This window comes from Geotrypetes seraphini, chromosome 1 (assembly GCF_902459505.1).
Source record: "Geotrypetes seraphini chromosome 1, aGeoSer1.1, whole genome shotgun sequence".
Classification (NCBI taxonomy): Eukaryota; Metazoa; Chordata; class Amphibia; order Gymnophiona; family Dermophiidae; genus Geotrypetes; species Geotrypetes seraphini.
In genome coordinates, this window is record NC_047084.1 from 105,892,415 (window position 1) to 105,905,592 (window position 13,178).

The following is a 13,178-nucleotide window of genomic DNA, read 5'->3' on the forward strand; positions in this document are numbered from 1 at the left end:
GGAAAAAAAATTTTGATTCGATTCAGCCTAGAATTGGTTTTTCGATTCGATTTTCCTGCCCAATTGGGTGTTTTTTTCAAACATCCTGGTGGGTTTATTTTATAGCTTCTTCACCCCCTTTGGCTTCTCCTAACCACACTGGCACTGTGGTCTAAACAAAATAAAAAAAAACAAAAAGGACTTTTACTCTCTCTGTTAAATCCTAGCTCACGTTTGCGGTCTAACACCAGCTCTGGCAGGATACACTTTTCAAATATTGTAATCACAAAACAAAACAAATTATTTTTTCTACCTTTTGTTGTCTGGTCAATATTCAAATCTTGTTGGTCCCAGGCTCTGGTTGTCTTCTGATAACTTGCTTGCCAGGGTCTCCTTCTTTCTCCGGGCTAACCATCCATCTGCCATCTCTGTCCTCCCCTTCCGTTTCCCTTCCCTCCCCCGGAGGTCTGGCATCTTTCCTTTTTTTCGTCTCCATCCACAGATTCACCTTTTTTCAACTACCCTTTCATCCAGCATCTCTCCCTCCTTTCCCACCACCCCAGGGTCCACCATCTCTCCCTTTCTCTTCCCAACTACCCTCCTATCCAGTATCTCTGTCCCCCCTCCACACCATCCTTTGTGTCATCTCTCTCCCTCTCCTCTATTTTTAGACCCATTATTTCTTCCCCCCCCCATGTCTCTTTGAACCCCCTTCCCTCCCTCCCTCCCTTTCTCCGTGTACTTCTACACCAGGGCTCCCCTCAACTGAAGGTCTGTCCCCCCTGAAGGCCTGTGCCACCATCCCTGAAGGCCTGTTTCCCCCTTGAAGGCCTGTCCCCCTTCCTTGAATGCCTGTCCCCCCTCCCTTGAAGGCCTGGTGAACCCGAATGACAAAATCAAAGATACTTCAATTTCCCTGAACGGTCAGAATTTCCCTATTGTCGATTCCATAAAATTCTGAGAGTGACTCTGGACTGTTACCTCACCCTAGATATTCACACAGAGTTACTGATCAATAAAGGCTTCTCAACACTATGGAAACTAAGAACCATCAGAAAGTATTTCGACGGAGCATCATTCCGCTTTCTGGTGCAATCCTCCATTTTAAGCCTGCTCGACTACTGCAACATCATTTATCTGGGATCTCTCAAGAAAATCATTCAAAGACTCCAAATCATACAAAATTCGGCAGTGCGACTGATTTTCAGTATAAAAAATGGGATCACATAACCTACTACTAAAAACTTCATTGGCTGCCCCTAGAAGCAAGAGTGTTGTTCAAATTTGCCTGCCTATGTTTCAAATCTATTCTTGGTATGGCCCCCCTATACCTGGTCTCCCATTTTAAATTGGATTGTTCCACCAGGCCTACACACAGAATACATATGTTTAGCCACCCTACAATAAAAACCAGCCAATACAAAAGATTCCTCGACAGAACTCTTGCTTTCCAAGCAAGTCAATAGAACGGCTGGCTAGGCAACATCATCAAACACTCCTCATCCTATCTCAACTTCAGAAAACTAGTTAAAACCAACCTGTTTAACCGATTTATAACCAAGAACTCTTAAAGCCTTATCCCTGTATACTATTTACATGTACTCGAAGTCCCTACTGAGATGGATGACAGGAGTCTATGGGAGACTTTTACAGGTTGTGAGACCTATTACTACATTTTACTGAAGTTGTTAGTCATGGGCTTGTATAAACTGGTTTCAGTTCAGATGCTGAGATGCTAATGTGTGGCATGTGAGTGTGTAGATTTCTTGCTGTGAAGAGTTTCTCAAGGACACTAACCAGTGCTGGGAAGACAATGAACAGTGCTGAAAGGAAAATGCAAGTCAACAAAAAACACTCCATCCGGGAACCTAAGAACTGATAATTTGATGTTGTACCCATGTGAAGAATGGAAACTTCAAGAAGAAGAAAGTTGTAGAAGCTATGCCTGTCCAGGGCTCCCCAGGGAAGAATGGAGGCATGGACTAGGAGAGGGAGTTAGATAGGCATTTGGATTATCCAATAGGGTGGTACATAATAGCCAGGGGAAGGTCTTACTTGAAAGAGCTACTTTTTGTATAAAACCCCCATGCTCTAGCAGAGTCTCTTTAGAGAAACTACGCCATGCTTACAGAAAGATACCGGCACTGTTGGTATGAGGTTTTTTTCTCTCCATTGTATATGTCCGAACTGATTTATTTTTGATTTGACAAATTCTGCTATAATACTAATTACTAGAATAAAAAGTTATTTGTTTTGGAATATACAATGTAATATTTTTGGTTTTTATTTTTATATTTGGGGTTTTTTTTCCATCACATTGGACATTCCCAGTGAAGAAAAGTTAGCAGCCTTTTACTTCACAACACTGTGACTTTTACTCTCTCTCTCTCCCCCTCCCTACAAATATTCATGTATTCAAAGACTTCATTGTTATTTTATTCGATGACTGTCCAGCTCTTCTTATTGTAAACCGCCTTGAACTACTATGGCTTTGGCGGTATATAAAAATAAAATTATTATTAATAAAGGCCTGCCTGTCCCCCTTGAAGGCCTGTCCCCCCCTTGAAGGTCTGTCCCACCCCAAAAAGCCTGCATCCCACCCCTGAAGGAAACAGTTTTTGTCTTTAAGACAAGAAGTAATTCCCTGGGTGCATCTTTCTTTCTGGCCTACCCTTGTAAATGTATCATAAAGCACACACAAATTAAGTATGTATTTTTTTCTCCCAGATCAGTTAAAATCTTTCTTGGAGCTGAAAAAGATAGCTTGATGAAGTATACACAGGTGCAATGAGTTAATGGTAGCAAACTTTTGAGTTAGAGTGTTAAGCCTTACTTTTTAATTTTTATGCATTCTGATTTTTTCTCTCCTATTATACAGGCTGTACTCCCCTTATTATCATCATTGTGGTCTAAGGAAGGATTTATAATTATTCCGCTTGTTAATTTTTGATGATTTATGTTAACACTAGTCTTATAGCCCGTTACATTAACGGGTGCTAGAATATATATGTGTGTGTGTCTCTCTTTATTTCTCTCTCTCTCTCTCTCTCCTTAGCCGCTTTCTTTCTTTCTGTCTTTCTTTTTCCTTGGCTGTCCATCACCACCCCTTGCCTGCTCCCCCTGTCCATTCTCCCTTCCTTTTACCTCCTCTGTGTCCACCACCACCCCTTCACAGCTCTTCTTATGCAGCAGCAGCCCTTCTCCCTTTGTTTTACCTCCCCCCTGTCCAGCAGCACCTTCCTTCTCCCCTGTCCAACATTAGGCCTCCGTTCCTTTTTCTTCACCCCCCCTGTCCATCAGCACCTCTTTCCTTCTCCCCCTGTCCAGCAGTAGGCGTCCCTTCCTTTTTCTCCCCCCCTCCTCCTTCTTATCCCTATGATACACTTACCTTGCTCTGCTCCTGATCAGAGGCTCCCGACAGCCGCCCAGTTGCACCCATTGGAAAAGTTCCCTCTGCGGCATCCCGCACCCCTCCTGACGCGACTCCTGCTGTCTTTCTTTCTGTATGTCTCTGTCACTGGCCCCCTTTGTCTGTTTGTCTTTCTGTATATCTCCCTGCCCCTATGTCTTTCTGTCTCCCTTCCTCCCTCTGTCTGTCTGTCCGAAGCAGCATTCCCTCCCCCTCCATTTCTCTCCCCCCACACCAGTTCCCTGTGCACCTGCCCCTGTGTCTTTCTTCTTGTCTTTCTGTCTCTCTTCCTCCCTCTGACTGTGCAAAACAGCATTCCCTCCCCCTTCTATTTCCCTCCCCCCACACCAGTTCCCTGTGCAGCAGCATAGCATTTCCTCTACCCCCTTTCCCTTCCCACAGTCGCGACTACAAACTTGGGCCCGAGTCCTTTGCCGCCCCCCCATTCCATCCCCTTCCCTTCCTGCAGGCCCGACTACACATGGCGATTCAAGCAGCGTGTGCAGCAGTCTTCACACGCTGCTTCGGGTCCTTCTACTGCCCTGATTTACTCTGGCACATCCGGAGCAAATCAGGGCAGTAGAAGGGCCCGAAGCAGCATGTGAAGACTGCTGAACATGCTGCTTAAATCGCCAGTCGGGCCCGCGGTAAGGGAAAAGGGGGGACGGCAAATGACTCGGGTCCTGGGCAGCGGAAAGTTGCTGGGCTCCTCGGGGGCGCTGAGTGGCCACGATCCCTCTCCTCCCAGACCCCCCCCCCCCGGAGGAACGGAGATCGGTGGCTATAGCCGCTGGCTTAGGCGTCTTCTATCCACTGCGGCCAACCCTAGCGGAAACAGGAAGTAGTCAGAGAGGGCAGGCCGCAGTGGACAGAAGACAGCAAAGCCAGCGTTAGTGCGATGCAGCGCTTTTCTCTTCATTTAAAAGCGGGTGAGCCGGCGAGAAGGAGGAGGTGGTGGTTTTGGCAGTGAGTGAGGGCGGGAGGGGGGGAGTCGCCGGCTGTGCTGTGCTTTCCCGATCTGTCCGCCACATACACACTCTGGCCACGGACCTACGGATCAGGGATTACAGATCACGCAGGTCTGAGTGTGCATGCGCGGCTAGCGTTTTATTATATAGGATTATTCTACTGTATTTCTATAACAAGAAGTTCTTTTTCTTGTAAATTCTGTTGAAAATATAAAGAATTAAAAAAATATAAAATAAAATAAACTTTAAAAAACTTTCTTATATACAGATTCCTTCAATATGTAACTCCCTCCCCCTGGAATAAAATGACTGAAGGAAGAGCATCCTCCCTTCCCCCTCATGTACTAACCTTTAATGTTTTTCTTTCCAATTATATATTGTATTTCTCCCCTCTTCTCTGGTTGTTTCTTTAAGTCCTGTTAGTGCTTAGTCTTAAGTATGTTCCCCTTAAATTTTAAAATTTTGAAAATTTGATTGATGTTAACTTCTTTGACAAGTTTTAGGAAGCATATTTTAAAAAAACTTGGAAGGCGACAGAGGGTGGTGATCAATTGAGATCGCTCTGAGGAAAGAGATGTTACCAGTGGTGTGCCTCAATGTTCTGTTCTTGGGCTTGTTGTTTTTAACATTTTTATAAACGATATTGTTGCAGGGCTATCAGTTAAGATTTCTCTCTTTGCGGATGATACCAAAATCTGCAATAGAGTAGACACGCCGGATGGTGTGAATAACATGAAGAAAGACCTGGCGAACCTTGAAGAATGGTCTGAAATTTGGCAACTAAAATTTAATACTAAGAAATGCAAGGTCGTGCATTTGGGCTGCAAAAACCCAAGGGAACGATACAGATTAGGAAGTGAAGAGCTTATGGGCATGACAGAAGAGCGGGACTTAAGTGTGATTGTATGTGATGATCTTAAAGTGGCAAACAGGTTGAAAAGGTGACGGCGAAAGCTAGAAGGATGCTAGGGTGCATAGGAAGAGGTAAGGCTAATAGGAAGGAGAAATTAGGTTCTTACCTGCTAATTTACTTTCTTTTAGCTTCTCCAGACCAGTAGAGGTTAATCTTTACGAATGGGTATATATCCAATCATGACCAGCAGGTGGAGACTGAAAACAAAACTTTGGGACAGTATATACTATCCTCCCTTCTCTATTTCCCTCAGTCTGCCGAATAGCCAAGCAGAACCAAGAACTGGAAAACAGAAAGAAAACAATACTCCGAACAGGAGTAACAAATAACATACCCAAATGCTGTTGGAAAATGCAGAGGAGAAATACCCGAAGGAAAATGTCCCCACAGCTCGCCAGCTAAGCCAACCGAGCCACAGCCGCTGTTCTTTAATTCTCTCCGGCCCTAGAAAAATACTAGAACCCGCAGCAAAAAACAAAAACTGCCCGCGAAACAGCCCCAACAACAACAACAACAGACAGGGTGGGGACCTCTACTGGTCTGGAGAAGCTAAAAGAAAGTAAATTAGCAGGTAAGAACCTAATTTCTCCTTCTTTAGCACTCTCCAGACCAGTAGAGGTTAATCTTTATGAATGGGACGTACCAAAGCAGTCCCTCTCACGGGCGGGACCCCCGAAGGGCCGATACCAGAACACGCTCACCGAACACCGCGTCCCGACACGCCTGAACATCTACCCGATAATGCCTAACAAATGAATGCAAGGAGGACCAAACCGCCGCCTTACAAATATCCACCGGAGGCACGAGCGATGACTCAGCCCAAGAAGCCGCCTGACCCCGAGTGGAATGAGCCTTGAGAAACTCCGGAACCGGCTTCTGACTCAGAAGATAAGCGGAAGCAATCGTCTCCTTGATCCAGCGCGCAATAGTAGCCTTAGAAGCTCCAGCCCCCCGACGAGGACCCGCCAGAAGGACAAAGAGATGATCGGAGCTCCGAAAATCCCGGGTCCGCTGCACATAAGCGCGGAGGACCCAACCGACATCCAACTTGCGCAGCTGCCGTTGCTCAGAAGAACCCTCCCGACTACCCAAGACCGGGAGGACCACCGATTGATTGACATGAAAAGGAGAAACTACTTTCGGCAGAAAGGAAGGAACAGGCCGCAAAACAACCCGCTCCCTCGAAAATTCCAGGAAGGGAGCCCTACAAGAGAAAGCCTGTAGCTCAGAAACCCGCCTAGCGAAAGTAATGGCCACCAAAAAGACCGACTTCAGCGTAAGGTCCTTCAAAGAACAGCCATCCAACGGCTCGAAAGGCGGGCGCACCAGAACCGAGAGAACCAGATTGAGATCCCAAGAGGGAATCGAGGGCCGAATGGGAGGCCTGAGCAACTTGGCCGCCCGAAGAAAGCGAATCACATCAGGAATGGCCGACAAATGCTGATCTGTCACCAGCCCCCGAAAAGCCGACAGGGCCGCCAGTTGAACCCGGAGAGAAGACCAAGCTAGGCCTCTATCCAGGCCATCCTGCAAGAACTCTAGAATGAGAGGCAGGGAAGCGCGAAAAGAGACCACTCCCCGCGCCCGGCACCATTCCTCAAAAAGACGCCAAACCCGCACATAAGCCCGAGAGGTAGAAAGCCTCCGGGACCCCAAAAGTGTAGAGATCACCTTATCTGAATATCCCTTCTTACTCAGGCGGCCCCTTTCAAGAGCCAAGCCGTAAGACAAAAGGGAGACGGGTCGAACATGGGAATGGGACCCTGCGTCAGGAGATCGCACACGAGGCAGAGGAAGAGGATCCGCCACCAGATGCCTCACCAGATCCGCATACCACGGACGACGAGGCCAATCCGGAGCCACCAAAACCACCAGCCCCGGGTGGCGAACAATGCGAAGCAGTACTCTGCCCACTAATGGCCAAGGAGGGAACACATACAACAGCCCCTCCGTTGGCCATGGCTGGACCAGAGCATCCAGACCCTCGGCCAGACCGTCCCTGCGACGACTGAAGAAGCGGGGTACTTTGGCATTGCCACTTGTGGCCATCAGATCCATCAGGGGCTGCCCCCAAGCCCGCACTATCAACTGAAACACCACGGCGCCGAGACACCACTCTCCCGGATCCAAGAAGTGACGACTGAGGAAGTCCGCCTGAACGTTTTCTACCCCGGCAATGTGAGAGGCTGAGATGTCCAGAAGATGCGACTCCGCCCAAACCATGAGCCGAGCCGCCTCCTGCGCCACCTGAGTGCTCTTGGTGCCCCCCTGACGATTGACATAAGCCACCGCCGTGGCATTTTCTGACAGGACTCTGACCGACTTGCCCAACAAAAGGGAGTGGAAAGCCAACAGCGCCAGCCGGACCGCTCTGGTCTCCAACACGTTGATCGACCAGAAGGCCTCCTCCGCGGACCAGGTACCCTGAGCTGAGTGACCCAACCCAGGAGACTCGCATCCGTAAGGAGCACCGTCCACTGCGGAAGATCCAGACCCACCCCCTGAACTAGGTGAGGGGTCTGGAGCCACCAACGTAGACTGCAGCGCGCCAAGCCTCGCAGGGGAACCGGAACATCCATCCCGTGCCTCTGGGGAGACCACCTCCGGAGCAGAGCATACTGGAGAGGACGCATGTGGGCCCGCGCCCACCTCACCACGTCCAGGGACGCCGCCATCGACCCCAAGACCTGGAGGAAATCTCGCGCCCGAGGACACCGGGACGCCAAAAGCAGGCGAATCTGAGATTGCAACTTTCTCACCCGGGCCTCTGGGAGGAAGACCTTCCCCAAGGACGTGTCGAACAGCACCCCTAGGTACTCCAGACGCTGAGCCGGGACCAACCGGCTCTTGGAAAGGTTGACCACCCAGCCCAGCGACCGGAGAAACTCCACCACCCGAGCCGTAACCCGGGAGCTTTCCTGCAACGACTTTGCCCGAATTAACCAGTCGTCCAGGTAGGGGTGTACCAGGATGCCCTCCGACCGCAAGGCTCCCGCGACGACCACCATCACCTTGGTGAACGTCCGGGGAGCCGTGGCCAGCCCAAAGGGAAGCGCACAGAACTGATAGTGCCGACCCAAGATCGCAAAGCGCAGGAAACGCTGATGAGAGGCCCGAATGGGAACATGCAAGTAGGCCTCCGTCAGATCGAGAGAAGTGAGAAACTGCCCCGGCTGAACCGCCAGAATGACCGACCGCAGAGTTTCCATACGGAAAGAGGGAATCTTGAGAGCCCTGTTGACCCCTTTCAAATCGAGGATGGGCCGAAAGGTCCCCTCCTTCTTGGGCACCACAAAGTAAATGGAGTACCTGCCCGTGCCCCACTCCGGAGGGGGCACTGGAACAACTGCCCTGAGATCTAGCAAGCGCTGAAGGGTCTGGCGAAAAGCCTGCGTCTTCCCAGGAGTCTGACATGGAGAAGCGAGGAAAAAATCCGGCAGAGAGCGGGCGAACTCCAGGGCATAACCGTCCCGCACCACCTCCAGGACCCACTGATCGGACGTGATCTCGGCCCATTTGGGGAAAAAGTCGCGCAGCCGGGCCCCCACCGGAACCAACGGGGCCGCCGGCAAGGCGTCATTGTGCAGGACGGGAAGCGGGGGAACCGGCGGAGGGATTCCCTGCCCCCCGACGGGCCCCCCGAAAGGGCTGCATGCGCTGGAAGAACCGACCCCGGGAAAACCCCGGAGACTGGAAAGAAGCAGCCCCACGCCCAGGGCGATACTTGCGAAATTCCCGCAAACGCCCCCGGGCCGCACCACCCCGAGACGCAGGGCGGGCACGGTCCTCCGGCAGACGGGGAACTTTCGAGTCCGACAGAGTCTGAATCAACTTATCCAAGTCCTCTCCAAATAAAAACGACCCCCGAAAGGGAAATTTAGTAAGCTTAGCTTTGGACGCAGCATTCGCCGCCCAAGCGCGCAGCCACAACACACGCCTTGCGGCCACGCCAAAAGCCATAGACTTAGCCGAGATCCGCACCAAGTCATATAGAGCATCTGAGAGGAAAGAGGCAGCCATCTCAATCTTCGCTACCTCCTGATCCACCAGAGACCAGTCATCAGACTCTCGATCCAAGACACGCTCTGCCCACCGAAACACGGCGCGAGCGACCAGTCCCCCACAAATAGCTGCCTGGACCCCAAAAGCAGAAACCTGAAAATTTTGCTTAAGAATGTTCTCCAACTTGCGCTCCTCAGAGTCCCGCAAGGCAGAACCGCCCTCAACAGGCATGGTATGCCGCTTGGAAATTGCCGAGACCACCGCATCCACGACTGGCGAAGCTAACGTAGCCCGATCCCCTTCAGGAATGGGATACAGGCGAGCCATGCTGCGCGCCAGCCGAAACGGCGTCTCCGGCGTTTTCCACTGCTCCAGAATAATATCCCGAATATCCTGATGCATAGGAAAAGAGCGGGAAACGGAACGGATCCCCCGTAACAGAGGGTCCCCCACACGCGGAGTCTCCGGCGGCGCGTCCTCAAAACGCAAAACCGAAGAAACCAGTTGAATAAGGTCAGGCAGCTCATCTCTCTGAAAAAGGCGCACCACGGACGCCTCTTCACCGACGAACGGGAAACCCGACAACCCGCCGCCAGCTTCCGTCCCCTCCAGAGGGACCTGGAATTCCTCAGAAGGGTCCAGGTCCTCCTCCAGACCGACACGTTCCTCCGACCACAAATCTTCGTCCCACGACACCCGCGGACGCTTGGACAAGGGAGGCGGCGGAGGGGACGTCACGCCAGATGAGAGAGGCAAAGCCGCAGGGAGTGCGGAGGAAACCCCACCCCCCGAAACCCCCTGGGCGCAACTGGGACCCCCAGCCGCCTGAAAATAGGCTCTGCATAAAGAAAAAAAGAAATCGGGAGAAAACCCCCCCGAGGGTCCCAAGGGACTCCCTGCCATAGCAGGGGACCCAGCAGAAACCTGCCCCTGCATAGTCAAAACAGGGGGAAGGTCACCTGAGGTGGAAGACAAAATGGAGGGGCCAGACAGAGAAGATGGCGGTTTTCCCGCCAAAAAAGCTCCCTCCATAGCCTGAAGCGGCTGAGAAACCTGAACAGTCTCAGCCGCTAAAGCAGGCAAGCCGGCATCAGCTGTCAAAAAATCAGCTGAGAGGGAATCCTCTAAAACCCGACCGTCGGCGGCTCGGGGAATCCCTCCGTGGGCGGACGGAGAAGACCGGGCTTCCCCACCGTTCCCTGCCGACTCGCGAGGCACCATCGGCGGGGAGCTCTGGGCGCCTGCAGCCGCTGCCGACGGAGCTCCTCCACCGCACCGGCCTGAACACCGCTTGCACAGGCCGGCCGCGAGTGCCTCGCGTCTGGAGCACAATGAGCACTTTTTCCCTTTAGAAGTGCTCATTGCTCCATACGCGACCTAGCTGTAAAAAAGTGCCGGTTAGTTGAAAAAATACAGTAAAATACAGTTTTCTTAAAGGGAAACAACCCTCCAGACCAGCACTACCTCAGGATTTTTTTTTTTTTTTTACAGAACAGACTCCACAGGCTCTCGAAGCAATATGCCTTGCTTGATTTAGGGGGCAAGGCTTACTGCTGAGGCTCCTCTAAAAAAATGTGGGGAGGTGGAGGAAGTGGGGGGAGGGACCCCGCTCGAGACCCGCCGGGTTTGACACCCCCGAGGTCGGACGAACCCCCAAACAGGGTCCGCCCAAGCTCCGTCCGGCCAAAAACAGGGACAATAAACCCCCTAAACAAGTTCCAACAGCCCTACCAAGGGAGATGGGTACAGATCACATCAACACCTGCTGGAGACTGAAAGAAGACTGAGGGAAATAGAGAAGGGAGGATAGTATATACTGTCCCAAAGTTTTGTTTTCAGTCTCCACCTGCTGGTCATGATTGGATATATACCCATTCGTAAAGATTAACCTCTACTGGTCTGGAGAGTGCTAAAGAAAAAGGAGTTATTGATGCCTCTATATAAGACTAAGAAATGCAAGGTCATGCATTTGAGCTGCAAAATCCCAAGGGAACGGTACAGTTTAGGGGGTGAAGAACTTATGTGCACGACAGAAGAGCGAGACTTGGGTGTGATTGTATGTGGTGGTGTTAAGGAGGCCAAACAGGTTGAAAAACTAGAAGAATTATGGCCAGTACTAGAAGAGTTATGGCCAGTAGAAAAAAGGAGGCATTGATGGCCCTGTTTAAAGCTTTGGTGAGACCTTATTTAGAATATTGTGTACAATTCTGGAGGCCGCACCTTCATAAAGTTATAAAAAGGGAGGAGTTGGTCCAGAGGAAGGCTACTAAAATGGTGCGTGGTCTTTGTTTTAAGGCAACTGGGGACAGACAAAGATCTCAATCTGTATACTTTGGAGGAAAGGCAGGAGAGGGGAGTTATAATAAAGACTTTAAATACCTATGTAATGTAAATGTGCATGAGTCGAGTCTCTTTCATTTGAAAGGAAGCTCTGTAACGAGGACGTAGGATGAAGTTAAGAGGTGATAGGCTCAGGAGTAATCTAAGCAAATACTTTTTTACCAAAAGGATGGTAGAAGTGTGGAACAGTCTGCCGGAAAAGGTGGTGGAGACAGAGACTGTGTCTGAATTCAAGAAAGCCTGGGATAGGCACATGGGATCTCTTTGAGAGAGGAAGAGATATTGGTTATAGTGCATGAGCAGACTGGAGGCGCCATTTGGCCTTTATCTGCAATCATGTCTCTATGTTTTTCTCTAGAGCTAACAAATGCATTGGCAGATTGCCAAAGAACTCCTCCTGACCTCTCAATAACAGTAGACAAACACTAGTTTGGATAGTTTGTATTATGAACAATCCAGGGACTGCTTTAACTTCCTTTATCTCAAAATTTCAATTCTAATTCATTGAAGTACATACAGATCAATCATTAAGCTTCTATAAGGTCTGTCTGAATGTTGAAGATCCATAGCAATTGCACTGTATTATTTTACTCACAATTATGGAAAATGTTCAGTCAAACTTAAATGGGCAACTTCACTACAAACACCCTTTTCTTATTTATTTAGATTTTAGACTCAGTACCTTACAGATTTTGAATACAAGCTGTTAGGTGCCAGGTTGGTATTTTGATTGCTAGCAGTTGATTCAAACTCTGATACAGAAGGTTCTGACCCAAACTCCATTGCTCCAAACTGGACATTTAACCCTGTGACATCAGCTGATCCAGGCATTTCCACCGCAGAGGCAGGGATCTGTAAATAAAGAAGATTTGTTTAACTATAATGGGAATAGGAGGATATCAAGATACAAATATAGGTGACATTGTTAGAATCCTGGATACACATCAGAAAGTATAGAAATGTTGTTATACAATAGGAGGTTTTCCACAAGAGTTTGGCTGAGGAACTAAGGCAGGGGGTGCCCAAAAGGTTGATCGCAAATTGATGTGGGGGGGGGGGGGAGACTTGTGGGCCCGGCGTTTGTGCAGTGGCTGCACGGGCCTGGCTTTTGCGTCGTTGGGGAAGCAGGGAAAAATCAGCGGCAGTGGCTTGGGGGGGCAGGGAGAAAGAAAGACAGACAGACAGAAAGGGGGGTGCAGGGAGAGAGAAAGAAAGAAAAGGGGCAGAGAGATAGAAAGAAAGAAAGGGGGCAGGGAGAGAGAGAGAAAGACAAAAAGAAAGGGGAGAGAGAGAGAGAGAAAGGGGGGCAGGGAGAGAGTAAGACAGAAAGAGGGCAGGGAGAGAGAGAGAAAAACAGAAAGAAAGGGGAGCAGGGAGAGAGAAAAAAAAAGAAAGACAAAGACAGAAAAAGACAGAAAGAAAGCACAGTCAAAAGGAAGTGCAACCAAAGACTCATGAAATCACCAGACAACAAAGGTAGGAAAATAGATTTTATTTTCAATTTAGTAATCAAAATGTGTCCGTTTTGAGAATTTATATCTGCTGTCTGTATTTTGCACTATGGCCC

General features: G+C 49.7%; 1 protein-coding gene across 11 annotated transcripts in view; it reads right to left on the reverse strand.

Annotated features, from left to right (window-relative positions):
* UBAP2 (ubiquitin associated protein 2) overlaps positions 1 to 13,178 on the reverse strand; it is a 553,760-nt gene that overhangs the window by 248,721 nt on the left and 291,861 nt on the right. For all 11 annotated transcript variants that reach the window (XR_004538612.1, XM_033935342.1, XM_033935354.1 and 8 more), the window contains one exon: positions 12,294 to 12,463. Coding sequence is in view for 10 of the 11 variants with exons in the window: in XM_033935342.1 (XP_033791233.1) it covers positions 12,294 to 12,463 (170 nt within the window). In the remaining variant the exon portion in view is untranslated. The remainder of the gene's footprint in view (positions 1 to 12,293; positions 12,464 to 13,178) is intronic.